At 40.5% G+C, this 15,448-nt stretch overlaps 1 protein-coding gene across 1 annotated transcript in view; it reads left to right on the forward strand.

The window, feature by feature from the left end:
• PIGG (phosphatidylinositol glycan anchor biosynthesis, class G) overlaps positions 1-12,606 on the forward strand; it is a 47,513-nt gene extending 34,907 nt beyond the window's left edge. The window contains exons 9-10 of the mRNA XM_009883309.1: positions 8,427-8,618; positions 12,288-12,606. Coding sequence (XP_009881611.1) covers positions 8,427-8,618; positions 12,288-12,606 — 511 coding nt within the window. The remainder of the gene's footprint in view (positions 1-8,426; positions 8,619-12,287) is intronic.
• The last annotated feature ends 2,842 nt before the right edge of the window (positions 12,607-15,448 follow it).

The raw sequence follows: 15,448 nt of genomic DNA on the forward strand, positions 1-15,448 counted from the left end.
CTTTGCCCTTCACCATGATTTATCTAATTAATGCCAGTTATACACTATAGGTTTATCAGAGGCAAAAAGTAAGTATTTTCCATATGTAAGTCAACAGTGTCTGGTTTGGGAAAATAAAAACCACTTAAGAGAATTAAACGCTTGAAATTAGAATTGACCAGAACCTTCTACCTTAATCTTTATGAAGTTGCAAGAGAAGATGCTGCACATAGAATTCTTCCTTGTTTATCACAGACGTTTGACGTGTGGGTGAAAAACTGAAGGACTTTTTCAAGTCTAGTATGTAAACAAGAAATGGGATTTTTTACAATTTGAACTATACTGGAGAAGGGCTTCTACTTTTTCTACTACCTTCTAGTATTGTGAAGAACTACAGTCATTAGTTAGTGGTAAAAAGTACTTGATGTTTGAACTGTCTTCTGTACTTCAGCTGGTAGATAGAGAAGCAATACCTTGTGACTGACTAGTCAAGGTTTTGCAGACAGTAGATGGGGAGGCTGTGATATGCAAGACAAAGAGATTTCTTGTCAGTATCATATAACACATGGATGAAATGTTATTCAGCATTCGTTAAAAGTAACATGATCAAATGAACTAATGAGACTTGTTATTTATTGTCAGCCTCACAGATAAAATGCTAATTTCTGTGACAGGCATGAATGCTGAAAGACATGAGTTATGAGGGAATTTATCACATTATAGCAGTTGCTCTATACCAAAGCTTTCACTATGCATTCCTCCTCTTGAGGTGGGGTGAGGGATTGAGGAAGGAATGTCATATTCCCAGCGTTAAGTCCACATGATAGAGAACTCCTTCATTATGAGCTAAGCCAGTATGTGAGCAGGATTAGGTGTAATTTGGTGCGACTGGGAGGGTTTTTATAATTAATCCTGAGCATCTTCCAAAGATTTATTTGCCCAATAGCGTCCTGAGCCAGATGTTTTCTTCAGGCTGTCAGCCGTTTTCTTTGGAGTGTACTAGTGCCACAATACCATGAAATGAGGACTTGATAGTCTTACAGCTGAAAAATTGCATTTGTTTCAGAGATATGCTTTTGCTTGTATAGCTCCCCAGGTATGTTTACTGACACTTGGAAGTGCTACTAGCCTTCTAAAAATTGTGTGTGCATGCCTGGACATAACTTCCAAGGATCCTGTCTTGGTAAGGGTGTTCTCACCTCTGATATGCTGGTGCTGAGTATGACTATAGCACAGCAAAATCTGTTATAGCCTCAGGCTGTGGGGACTCAAGGAGATAGCACAGGTAGAACGTAGTCTGCAGCTAGAGCAGGTTCTTCTAGGGCTTCCTGATTTGTAACAAAAGCTGGGAAATCCTGTATGCGCAACTCTTAACACTATGGCCTGTAAGGAGCTTCGAGGCAACCCAATCAGGTAAACCAAGGTTCTTTATATTTGTTCTGCCTTACTCTGTGGGGTTTTTTTTGTTGGGGAGGGAGAGGGAAGGAGGGATGGAGGAGGCTATTTTTGTGTTTAAGTTTTTTTGTCCTGTGAATTCGAATTGGCTTGTTTTGCAGAATTCCTATCCATCTTTGAAAACAACAGAATCACAGGATGGTTAAGGTAGGAGGGAACCTCTGGAAATTATTTGGTTCAGTCCCCTTACTCAGAGCAGGGTGAGCTAGAATAAATTGCTCAGATCATTGTCCAGCTGGGTCTTTGATATCTCCAGACATGGAGACTCCACAGCTATTCTGGGCAACGCATTTTCTTCTCCGTGCCTCCCCCCCCCCATTGCCTCTTTTCCTTTGTTGGGCACCACTGAGATGAATATGGCTTCATCCTCCACCTCACATCAGGCTGCTAAGATCCATACTGAGCCTTCTCTTCTTGAGGCTAAACAGTCCCAGTGCTGTGAGCTTCTCCTTGTATGACAGATGATCTAGGATTGTCATCATGATGACAGGATTGTCATCATTTTCATAGTCTTCCACTTGCTCCAATATCTCCATATCTTTGTACTCGGTAACCTGTAACTGGACACAGGGCTGAGCACAAGGGAAGAAACACCTTTCTCAGTATGCTGATAATGTTTTTCATAATGCAGCCCCAAATACTGTTGGTCATCTTTCCTGGCAAGGGCATGTTGCTGGCTGATGATCAACTCAGTGTCCACATCTCCTTTCAGAGAGATGGCTCAGAGCCATCTCTGAAAAGATGGTCAGCTGCCAGTCTGTCCTCATGTGTGTAGTTATTTGTTCCAAGGTGCAGGACTTCCCTCTTCACCTTGTTGAACTTCATAAGGTTCCTGTTGGGCCATTTCTGCAGTCTGTCGAGGTGCCTTTGAGTGGGAGCAGACCCATCTACTGTATCAGCCAGTCCTCCCAGTTCTGTATTGTGTGCAGACTTGTCAAGGGGGCACTCTGCCCCATTGTCCAGGTCATTAATGAAGGTGCTAAACAATATTGGCCCCAGTGTCAAGCCCTGGGGTTGATCTCTGGTGGCTGGTCTCCAGGTGGACTTTGTACTGCTGATCACAACCATGTGAGCCTGGCAGTTGTACCAGTTTTCAGCCTGGACTGCATCAGTTTGCCTGTGAGGATGTTATGGGAGATGGTGTTAAAAGCCTCCTTGTTAAACATGAGATAAACAGCACCCCCTGCTATCCGCTCTTAGCTAGTCATCTCATCACAGAAGTCTGTCAGGTTGATAAAGTATTACTTCCCCTTCATAAAGTCATCACAACCCTATTATTAAAAGTTGTCTGCTTACCCCTTCAGTAAGGCAGAATTACAGCAGTTAGATACCAAAACCCAAACTTCAGAATTTTACAGGTGAATTTCTTCCTGTGCTTCCCCACCAAATTAAAGCCTCAGATTGGGTATATTTGCTTGGGTCTTGAAGCAAATAGAAGAGAAAAAGTCCTACAGCTGTAGTCTTAGGCTATGACTCCTTGTTTGGGTATAATAGTATATTAAATGAGCCCTTGCCTTACAAGGCAATGTACCTGCTGTCTTGCTCCTCCTCTCACTGGCCTGTATTTTACCAGCATGGCTGTTACTTTGTCGGTATGGTGAACTAAATAATTGAATAGATGTGGTCGGAAACATAACCCAAGATAGCATGGGAAACTTGGCTTTCATTTGGTTCGCTTCCCACTCTGATTTACTGTCCAGCTTCACAAGCAAATGGGCTGGCTTAGTAACAGGAATGCAGGAAGGGGAGAGCATGCAAGCTGGCACTGCTGCTGTTGAAATTCCTGCAGAAATAAAATGTGCAAGTATCTGCATCTTTTGAAGTGCTGCAGACATAAACTTTTTTTTTTCTTTCTGCCATTGTTAAGCATTCCTTACAAAAACCCATTCTCCTTTCAAATCTGATAGAGAAAGAAGCAATGATTCACAAACTTCTACTCTTGGGGTCTTTAAAAAGATTGTGGAACCGTCCAGAGTGCCATGCTGTGGCAGGCTAAGAGGGTGGTGTGTCATTGGGGCTGCAACAGTTCTGCCTTCTCCCTTTTGTTGATGTCACTACTTCTGCTGCGTTCAGGGAGCAGGTGAAAGAGCAGAACCCTGGCAGCCCTGGCACAGGTTGACTCAGGCTGTTGTGGAGCTACATCCTGACTTAAATCAATGGAGCAGTTTTTAGCCTAACAGGAGTATATAATATACGTCAACCATGCTGACATATACTTCAGTTTCTTTTATGGTGTTAAAAGAGTGCCCAAATAGCAGCATTTGAAATGCAGGTTTTGGACTTGAGTTATGGGGATGTAGGTGAGTTCTTGGGTCTGAAATGGTTCACCGGACAAACTTCAGAAAGATCAGTCAATGACACAACTAAATCTTTGCATATCCTGTGGTTTGTAGAGTATCTGTGAATTTCTATTTGGCAAGCATGTGTGCATTTTCTTTGGTTGGAGGTTTTAACATCTTTGCTGCTTCTCCTTCACAAGAGAACAGGGCGGTAGAGATGTCTGTTTCCCTAGTGTTTTGGTCAGGATTGAGAGGATATGTTTTCCTTATAGCATAAATTGAAAGTTGGTGATAAGCTAAGTTGCACAAAGCGCTTATTCCTCTTCCCAAAATGCATTGCTAGTCTGCAACATTGATTGTTATTCTATTTTTAGGATGTGTTTAATTTGCATAGTTATGTCTTAATGGCATAGTGTTTAGTAATATGAAAATAGAACCTTACTTAGATCACATGTAACTTGATAGTTTGACTTAAAGCTACTCAGGCTACTTCTAGCCAGCCTTCTATTTTGTCTCTAAGATAAACTAATGAAAAAACTACCCTATTTTTTTTGCCCTTTATTGACCTTTTAGACATCTGTGCTCATGCTCAGACTAATATTTGGCTTATCTAGACAGTGCTTAAGGGGCTCAGCATTTGAGACGAAGAGACTGTTCTGCAGTTTTGTGCATGTAGAAACATAAGCAGCAAACCACCAAAAATCAGCCCACCTGTAGCATCCTGCATTTGGCTACTATGATGGATTCAACTGTGCTGAAATGAGGAAAACATTCTTCGTTATTTGCAGAGAGACTCTGCAAAACCTGCTACAAAGAAAAAAAAACAGACTTTGGTGGGAAAATAAAAGCAAAAGAAAATCAGACAGTAGATGAAGTGGAGGAGAACGTGCAGTCACTAAATTTACCTGGGAGCTGGGTTTTCTTTTTAGTTAGTTGGTATTCAGTTAGTTTAATCTTGGTCAGAGCTGATGCTTGGAAGGTGTCAGAGCTGCTACGTGGCTTACTGGAAGGGGTGAAGCTGTCAATGAAAGCATCAGCTTGAAGAGAAGTGATGAGAAGCAGCAGCATGGGAAGATGATAATACTGCCTTTTAATAATGTAATTAACCACCCCCAAATACCCTTCCCCTCAAAGCTAGCATACCATGTGACTCCTGTGTATTCTGTTGTACATAGTAGAATGAAAATAAACCATTAAACAAGGCTTTATCCACGTAAAATATGAATTGGGCACTTTTATAATTCCTTTCACTCTATTTATATTCACAATAGTGAGGTGATGTCAAAGCAGTGGAAGGAAATGTCTTACCAGAAGTAAGAAAGTGTAAACCACAGGAAGAACATGCAGCCAAAGCTCTTTTTTTTGGTTCTCTCTCAGGAAACTATTGGTTCTTCTGTTTCAATTTTATAGCTTGGGCAAAACACACTGCGTTTCAGCTGAGATCAGAGTAGCACATTCATGCTTGTATTTCTGAGTAGAATATCAAAATCACTTAGAACTGTGCTAAATAGGTCTACTCTGTGTAGAGCAACTACAATCTCCTTTCAAAATACATGCTAATTTAATATGCACTTAGCTGTCTAACTGTAAATACCTTGGCTGGAAAACCTTGAAACTGTAGGTGATTTATGTGGACCTGACTTCACTTGCTGAAAATCATTTTATTGTTTCTTCAGCAAACTCTTTGAAACACTGGAGTAGGTTTTTTGGAACAAATTTGCAGTGTTCAAAAAAATCCAAAACAGAAATCACAGAGGGCTGTTGGCAGAAAACCTGGGCGTGAGTTGGATATACAACCATGTGATAGCAGTCAAGAATCATAGAATGGTTTAGGTTGGAAAGGACCTTGAAGGTCATTGAGTTCCAACCCCCCTGCCATAGGCAGGGACACCTCCCACTAGACCAGGTTGCCCAAGGCCACATCCAGCCCTGAACATCTCCAGGAATAGGGTCTCAACAACTTCTCTGGGCAACCTGTTCCAGTGCCTTACAACCCTCAAAGTAGAAAATTTCTTCCTAATGTTTAATCTAAACCTGCCCTCTTCCGGTTTAAAGCCATTCCCCCTCGTCCTATCGCTGCCTGCCCTAGTAACAAGTCCTTCCCCAGCTCTCCTGGAGGCCCCCTTTAGGTACTAGAAGGCCACAACAAGATCTCCCCTGGAGCCTTCTCTTCTCCAGGCTGAACAACCCCAACTCTTTCAGCCTCTCCTCATAGGAGGGGTGCTCTAGCCCTTGGATCATCCTTGTGGCTTTCCTCTGGACACGCTCCAGCAGGTCCATGTCCTTCTTATGTTGGGGACTCCAGAGCTGGATGCAGTACGCCAGGTGGGGTCTCACGAGAGTGGAGCAGAGGGGCAGAATCGCCTCCTTTGACCTGCTGGCCACACTTCTTCTGATGCAGCCCAGGATACGGTTGGCCGCCCGGGCTGTGACTGCACATTGCTGGACATGTTAAGCTTCTTGTCCATCAGCACGCCCAGGTCCTTCTGAGGGCTGCTCTCCAGCCATTCTCCTTCCAGTCTGTATTTGTGCTCGGGATTGCCCCGACCCAGATGTAGGACCTTGCACTTGGCCTTGTTGAACTTCATGAGGTTGGCTTGGGCCCACCTCTCCAGCCTGTCCAGGTCCCTCTGGATGGCATGCCTCTCCTCCAGCATGTCTGCCTTGCCAAACAGCTTGGTATCATCGGCAAACTTGCTGAGGGTGTACTCGACCCCACTGTCCATGTCACAGACAAAGATGTTGAACAGTACAGGTGTGTGTACACAGAATGTACCATTAGTGATTGGTGTGCATATGACTTTGAACATAGTTGTCCACTGGGCCTTCTCTGAGAATTTTCTTTCTTTCTGGGGGGGTTAGAGTATGATTTCAAATGTTAACTGTAGGGAATTGCAGCTGTTGGTGAGTGTCTTGCTTGATATATCACCAGCAGTTACTTCTTACAGGTAGGAATGTTTTTTTACTTTTCATGTGTTGCTATGTTAGATTTGCTTGCAAGACTCTCTTAACAGAAGTGAATTCATTTTTTTAGGTAATGACAGAAAGATAAAAATGATCACGTGCTGTTATTTATCCTTGATTTGTTTTGTCTTGCTCTCATACAATGAACAGCCAACAGGAACGAGGCCTGAAAGCTTTTAAAATTTTCCACAAAGGTTCATTTGAAAGATATAGTGGCTATGAAATTAGTTCTTTATGTGTTGATCATAAGAGATGGTGCATGCACTATCTTCAGACATTGCTGCAGCAATCCATTCACTGCTTCTACTATCTCTTTCTGTAGAGCAAGGACAATGGTGAGGAGGAACATCAAGATGACATTTTCTCGCCCATAATGTTCTAGTTCTTACTTGTCTTACTTTACTGGCCTGCAGAGAGCAGTGCATCTCTTGGAAGTCTTCTTAAGTGGTATGAAGTGCTTGACTGGATTGTGCAGGGAGGACTAACAGGACAATTTTTCTGCCCCATGTCCTTTGCTCTGTGACTTTTCAAGTACAACAGCTGAAACAGCTATTGGTCAAACTCCTGATAAAACATGTACTAGGGAATAGGAAAGTAAACCTATTTGAAGTCCTGTAATTTAGATTAAATCAGAGATAAAACTGGAGTTTCTTAAGTGCATTCAGAGTTAATGCAGGTAACAGCCCAGGCTCACACACAGTTTGCTGAAGTTAGTGATCTTCTATCATGGCATTTTGAACTGTGAAAGACAGAAGATGGAGCCCTTGGCTCTCACACTACGTGATATTCTTAACAGAAAGTAAATCTCACAAAATTAGTGGTTATAGGTCATTGGGGATACTGGGAATAGTTGCAGTTGGCAAGGGTTAGCAGTACTTGGATTACAGTGGGCTTTCTGAAATTGCATAGCTGGTGATGGTAGGAATTGAGAGCAGATCTTTACCTCACCTCATTACATTTTGCAGTGCTAGTTGATATCACTGTAGATTTAAATACATAACGTTGGCAGTGTGCTTAATGAAATGCCCTTGAGTCTGGAATGAGTGCTACCTGTTCAGGGTCTGGGGGAACAAACAAACAGTATGTGTAATCTTCTTGGCCATGATACCAATTTTGTGTCTTTATTTCTTCTATGTATTGATCCAATACAAGGTGCTGTAGTTGCATAAGGGAACCATATTGTGCTACTGTATTTGTGTGTATGTGTTTTAAACTATGTAAGTGTATTTCTGATAATTTTGGCTAGGTAGTGTTTTGTATGTCTGAAATTAAATAAATCAAATACACGTGCAGTTGTTTGAAAAGAGAGAATAGTTGTAATTCTATAGTGCAAAAATCTTTTCTGCCTTATGCTGGAAAATGAAATGCTGTAGTATAAGCAAAATGCACTGTTTCAAAATGTATAAATAACAGACCCCTAGTTTAAAAGCATTAGACCCTTTTCCATTATGTAATATGCAGCTCAGTTTTTATATAATTAACAGAATAACTAGCATATGGTAGAACACAATAATTATACTTTTAAACATGCATGCTTGAATAGAAAACCTCATTAATAAAACTGCTTTTCTAAAAATACTAGAATATTTTACCGTACCTCTTGGAAAGTTCATAACAGATGTCAGTGCAGTGATTAATTTCAAAATACAGTGCTGTAGCTAAGGCTCTGTCAAATGTATTTAGCAGTAATTACAGTGGTTTGAACAGGTTTTTTGTTGTTTGTTTCCCCTCCCCCTCCCCCCCCCACAGCTCTGAACATAAATCTGAACTCTCCTTCTTGGCTGCAGTCTCCCTACTTATGGTCTTCTTTCTGGTTCAAAGAAGATGCTCCCTGGTTTCAAAAATTGCTATGGCACTCGGGCTTCTGGGAGTCTACAGTTACCGGGCAGCTATTGGAAATGTCATATTTCCATGGCAACAGGACAGCAAAGATATTTCAAAGTGAGTTAATCAACAGATACATAAATCTATTTCTAGAGAGGTGTTAACAATTTGAATATCAGGGGATGAAGTGGGAGGGGGCATTATGTCTAGGCTGGAATCACATTCTTATGAATAAAACTCTATTTTGTAAGTGGTCAGCGCTCAGTTTTTGTGATGTGTGCATAATTTTGAGCCCCATGAAGTGTCTTTCGACTGTCACAGATCAGAAACCAGTCAGATAAGAATTAATATCAGGAAAATCTAATAGTCATACCCTGTATTTTTGCTATAAAGAAACTCCAAGTGCACCATCTCCGCTTGTTTTAGATGGACTTGCCACATTAGCAGAGTGCATGCCAAGCTCATTTAGCTACTTCCTAGTTTTGAAAAATGCTTAGACAGTAACTGGGAGAGTTGCTTTTCTGTACCTTTCTTTTGCAGGTGAGTGTTCTGTAATGTATGGCTTTTCAAGATGTAACCAAATCCTTGAGGTCCAGGCTGTGCTGCACATACAGAAGATTTTTATGTGGATGTTAAGTTTCTTACAGAACTAGTCTGTAACAGTAAGGAATCTATTAGCTTTTTCACCAATAGCTACTTTTGGAATGTAGCTAAGTTACTTTAGTTTTCTTATGATACTTTTTACTGTTGGATTCTACCTGTCTCTGCAGCCTCAAGTTTTTTCTAAATGTCAGAGAGCTGCAGAAAACTTCCAGAGTCCACTAGGACATTTGGTGAGGAGGAGGGGATTATGGAAGAGAAGTTGCAAAACAATTGTCTTCTGGATGTAACAAACTTTCTCTTGCACTTATTTTGAATTTGATATGGATACAAATTATTTCTATTGGAGCTTCTGAATCGGGGATCAGAGGTTTGCAAGATGTGCAGAGATGGAAACAACCCTGCAGGAGAAGATCTTAGGACATATTAAAGATCAGATATGCTAACGAGACACGATTTATAACAAATACTTGTACAAAAGTATATCTAGATACTTTACATACGTTCAATCTCTTCAAATATTGAAGAGAATTTTAGTTGTATACTAGTGTTAAGTTAACATTGTGTGCTAGTTCTGCTGGATGCGAAAGTGATGGTATCTTTACTTAGTCCGCAGGGTTTAGCTCTGTGTTTGCAATATGCCTGATCTCTGAGTGTGACCTCTAGCTTTGCTTTGTGTTTGAGTAGAATCCTTGGAGAACAATACGGTCCTTGCAATAAGAAGAAAAATATTGCAATGTGGGACAGAAAATTAAATACCGCAATTGAGCTGCAAATAAAATGCTATTAGAGAATTAAGTGGAGTACTGAAGGCAAAGCATTTACTGGAAAGTTGTTCATTCTATAGTCAGTATATAGATTGCAATTATAACAAGAAACATACAGGCTTTTTGTGTTATTTGACCTTAAATAAATAGCGAACATGGTAATTTCTTAAATTATGTCAGACCTTTATATATGCTCTGATTATATGCTGGTTTAAAAGTTACTGTCATTTTTCAAATCTTTACACCCTTTAGATCCTCTGTGTACGCTGTTTGGTGAAAGCTGGTAGGGTTAGCAAATACAGATTCTGACCTTTGTGTCAGCCTGTGTTCTGCACCTGGGCGGGAAGTGTGGTGCAGGGCTCTTTCCAGATCTCAGTAAGAAAGGACCAACAACAAATGTGTAACAAAATAGCTATTTTAATAAGATAGGGTAAAAAGAGGAATATAGGTAGTGAGTGTCTTTCGGGTGCTGGGATGCTGGGAACTTTGTTTTCGTGCAGTGTCAGACAAACCCCAGAAGAATCTTCCCATAGCATGTCCCAGTTGTTGGAGATGTTCTACCTCCATCCCATACTGAGGTTCCTTTTATTTTGTGTTTAAAAACAAAACAAAACAAAAACCAAACAAAACAACAACAAAAAAAACCAAACCAAAACCCAAATAAACCCATGCATCTACTCCTGCCAGGTCAGAATGTTATCTCTGCCCCCCCGGGGTTTTACAAAGGCTTGCTATTTAAGGGAATAAAATAGTAAAGTCCCTTTGCGTAGACCGTTAGGTATGAGTTTGAACCTTTGAAAGCTAAACCACACAACAGAGTACTGTATTCAGGTTTAGGAAGGCCACATCACTATCATGTATTGGTTTTGCCTTTTTTCTTCGTTCTGTGGGTGCAAAAAGAAAACCGAATGTGTAAATACGCTTGCTTATAATTTCTCCTCTTGCTTTTTAGTTCTCGTTCTGGTATGTGGAAAAGAAAGATTGAATTCAAGTTGATTTGTTAGTAATTGTTTGAGAAGAAAAGTGACCTTCCAAAATCTGAAAAAAATAGTTACAGTTAAAAGGAGAAATTTATTTTTAGAAATTTTGACTAATGATGTTTTCTGTGGTCAGCTAGTTATACTGGTTACACCAAGTGTAACTATGTTTTTACTATTTTTAGCGTCACGGTCTAATCCTTCGTATATTATTAAGTCCAGATGACTCAAGAATCCTCACTTCTGAGTGAATTATGTTAACTTTGTAGTTGTAGGAGACCGTGTTCATTAACCGCTCATGTATAAAGTAACTGGTAGTCCCTAAGGACAGTGTATGTTAAATTATGGATAAAGCGCGTAGGTAATGTGTATTTTTATCTTTTGCAGGATAAAAAAATAGATTTATAACCACAAATTTTTAATATGCTTATTTAGTGAGCTCACTGGATTATTATAGTTTAGCTCACACTAATGATTTGTGGCATTTTTTGCCCAGTAAACATAAGATTATGTGTGCATTCTGATGGATATCTGCTTTCATTTTCTTTGTTCCTTGAGCCTCGCACTTCTGGAATAGCAGGTCATAGTTTTTAAGGTTACTGATCATTGTCCTTCTAAGCTTTTTGGATGAGATGCTGTGTTTTCTTCAGAAGCTGGCTTTCACTGGAAATGAAACGGCCAATAAAATTATAGGTGCAATGAACACAGCAGTAGATGCTAATTACGCTTACTACTTTAATGTAATGGGATTGCTTAGGGATTTGAAAAATGTGTACAGTTACAAGGAAAAAATGTGCTAGTATAAACCAGCATATCTGTGCAGCTGTGTAAGGTGAGAAAATGTCTGAAGTATGCAGAAATTTCAGACTGAAATAAGGATCTTCAAATACTACCACTGTCCTCTTGGTTCGCTAAAAAGAAACTGTTTGTGTGAATAAGTTGTGAACAATCACTGAACAGCTTAAAGGGAATAGTCATTTTTAAGTCAATTCCTGAGATAAAGTTTCCATATCACTCGAAGGAGTATTTTGGGGGAAATTCATTATGCTATACAAATGGCATATTTATATGAATATATTTATAGATCTAGACTTTAAATAGTAATTACATAAATTTATTTTGGTTATGTTAATTGACACAATTTTATTTTTATATTTTAGGTTAGTTTAGTATTTAGCACAAGCTGTTTTATTTGCTAAAGTTGATTCGGAGGTGTTGTAATTTAAATATGAAACATTTTCAGAGTTTTCTTGTTTAAAAAAGCTCTGTCATGAAATTGGCCAGTACTAGCCTTAGAATTTAACATGTTTGGCAGAACTGCAGTGGTCTTGCACCTCTCTTGAGAGACTTTTTGACCTGTGAAATAGATATTACTAAGTAGCTCATCTTTCTGGTTTATTTGTTTATTAATTATTACTTTTTTTTTTTCCCCCCCTCTTTAGGGGGATTACTGAAGCTCGTTTCGTTTATGTCTTTGTCCTTGGCATAGTCTTTACTGGCACTAAGGATTTACTGAAGTCACAGGTTATTTCTTCAGTTTCCAGCATGAAGAGTACAGGATTATGGGAAGTGTATAGTGGATTGGTTCTACTAGCAGCCCTTCTATTTAGACCTCACAATTTACCAGTCCTGGTGTTTTGTCTGCTGATTCAGACCATGATAACAAAATATATCTGGAGACCTTTGAAGTTTGATGCAGCACAGATTACTATCATGCACTACTGGTTTGGCCAAGCTTTCTTCTATTTTCAGGTAAGCTGAATATTCTCCCTGCTACAGGGGTGGGAGGGGGAATAGTTTTTGAAAGAAATATTGTCCATTGTGAATAAAATGCCAATTAAATTTCAGTGTGGAAGAGTTTACTGAGATCTCAGAAGGGTTTAGTTTCTAACTGTATTATTAATGTTTTGTTTTCAGAATCGGGGAAAGATGCATACCTTGATAACTTATCCTCAATATAGTGTTAAAAATACTGGATACCTATACCAGGGGCAATTTTAGTGGGCTTCGTATTTAGTGTTCTGGTGATAATAAATTTAAAAATTTCAACTGAGTTGATTATTACCAATAAAAGGCAGATGGCTTTTTGTCCCTTTTTCTTGAGGTTTACGAAACCTTTGGTAGCAGTAGGTCTACATACAGTTTAAGATTGAAGGAAGTTCTGTGACAAGGTAATGTCTCATTAAGAATTAGCATTCTTATATCAAATAGTATCTTCTTTCCTGAGGGGTCTTACTAATTTCAGTAACGCAGTTTCCCACATTGCAAATAAGGTTGCAAGTCCACAAAAGCTTTCCTTTTAGCATTGAAGCTGGAGAGGTTCTTTCCACTTCTAATAATGTTGGAAACTTAGTGTAGCAGACTGGCATTTGCTAAGTTGGGGGTCAGGTTGTTTTTCATTTAGGAGGAGGGACTTTCCGATTTGTTGCAAAATTTCAAGATTGAGACCTGCATTGGCTTTACTTTTGAGGTATGGCTGAGGACGTTAAAACTGGCTTAGAGTACTTCCTACTCTGTTTCTGATCCTGTTAGTACTGATTGAGGATTGGCTTGGCTTTAGTCAGAGAGTACATGCCAGGATAGGGAACTGCTGATGGGGATAAGATCATCATGATTCATCCCTTCCTACCCAGTTTTCCTGCTCAGAGGATGTAACGTTTCTTGGTTGAATGGGTTTTGCATGTCTTGAATGTTACTGTTCAGGCAGTCAGCTCTGATAATGGCTTTTTGAGAGCAGCCCTTAGTGGGATTGGCAAGAGGCTACGGTGAGGCCCTCTCAGTACTGAAGTACGAAGCAAAAGCAGCTGCCAGAAATTTAATAGTGAGTAGGCTGGCAAGAAAATCCTAGTTATGGAAAAGGGACTAATAAAGAATGATTTGGACGTTTTCATAAAGCACCCATTTTCAGTGATGATGAATTCTTGGTACGGTTGGCTGAGAATTTCACAGAACCATGAAATCACAGAAGAGTTAAGGCTGGAAGGCACCTCTGTAGATCATTCAGTCCAACCTCCCCCCATCTAATGGCAGGTGAACCAGATCAGGCTGGTCTGGACTGCGTCCAGTCTGATTTTAAATACTTGCAAGGATGAAGACTCTGCAACCTCTCTGGGCAGTCAATCCCAGTGCTTGACTGCCCTAGCCAGTAAAAGTGCTTTTTCTGGTGTTTAAACAGAACTTCTTGTATTTCAGTTTGTGTGCATTGCTTTTCATCCTTTTGCTAGTCACTACTGAGTGACTGACTGAGAAGGTCAGAGTCTGGCTACGTCTTCTTTACTGCCTCTCTTCAGGGGTTACACATTTTTATGATCTCTGCTGAGCCTTCTCCCTTTGAGGGTAAACAGACCCAGCTCTTTCAGATTCATGTTTGCATGACAGATGCTTTGTTCCCATGATCATCTTTGTGGCGCTTCAGTGGACTTTATTGAGTACATCCATGTCTGTCTTGTGCTTGGGACCCCAGAACTGGACCCAGGAGCCCAGATGTGATCTCACCACAGCTTAGTAGAGGGAATGGAGCATCTCCCTTAACTAGCTAGTGATGCAGTTCCAGGTCCTGTTGGTCTTTGCACAAAGGGCAAACAGGCTGTCTGATAGACAACATAATGTCTACCAAGATCCCCGTGTCCATGTCTGCCAAGCTGCTTTCAATATGGTTAGTCCCCAGCCTGAACCAGGGCGTGGATTTATACCTCCCCAAGTGCTGGATTTGAAATTTTCCATTGCTGAACTTCATGAGTTTCTTCTCAGCCCATTTCTCAAGCCTGTTGAACTGCCTCTGAGTGGCAGCAGATCCAGTAGAGTCCTGGCAACTCCTCTGATGTATTTGGACTGTCAGCCTTGATGTCCTTTGGCTGGTCTGCCATGCCCAGGGCCCAGAGGTACCTGGGGAGGGGAGGCAGGCAAGGAGGGGGCTCACTTGCCACCCCTAGCACAGACTTTCCTCCATTCACCATTTTCTGGTATGCCGTTGCCTTCCGTGCCTTCAGCCCTGCGCGGTGAGAAGATGAGATCCCTGTGATCTTGTTTTATTTCTGGTGACTGGCCTGGTCTGTCTTTCAGGGAGCTCAAGGCATGGGTCCACCAGTTGATTTCTTTCTCACACAAGGTAAAGGGAACAGTTAGATCTGATAGTGTGTGTTGGGTGGTTTTATACTGGTGTTAGTGGGAAGATAGACATATGTTTTTAAGATTTTTCTTTTTAATGACTGATTTTTTGTACTTTCAACTACCCTTGAAATTGAGGAGTTTTTTGGGTTTTAGAAGACTGGAAGAAGTGATTTCTATTTTAATTGGCTTCACATTGTGCTGTTGGATATCCTGTTGCATTTTCAGGGCATACACCCAGGCTTCATCACCCTGCTGGCAATTTTGACGTTTCTTCTAGATGTGTTTCCTTTGAAAGTAATAACTTTCAGTATGGTACAGATTTCAGCAAACTTGAGGATATTTTAAAAATTAGCTGTGACAAGCTCTAGGGCAACCAAGGTGATTGAGGGATTGGAGCATCTCCCTTATGAAGAAAGGCTCACAGAGCTGGGACTCTTTAGCCTGGAGAAAAGAAGGCTGAGGGGAGACCTTATTACTACTTACAAATATCTAA

The sequence above is a fragment of the Charadrius vociferus genome, unplaced genomic scaffold (assembly GCF_000708025.1).
Source record: "Charadrius vociferus isolate BGI_N301 unplaced genomic scaffold, ASM70802v2 scaffold343, whole genome shotgun sequence".
Lineage (NCBI taxonomy): Eukaryota > Metazoa > Chordata > Aves > Charadriiformes > Charadriidae > Charadrius > Charadrius vociferus.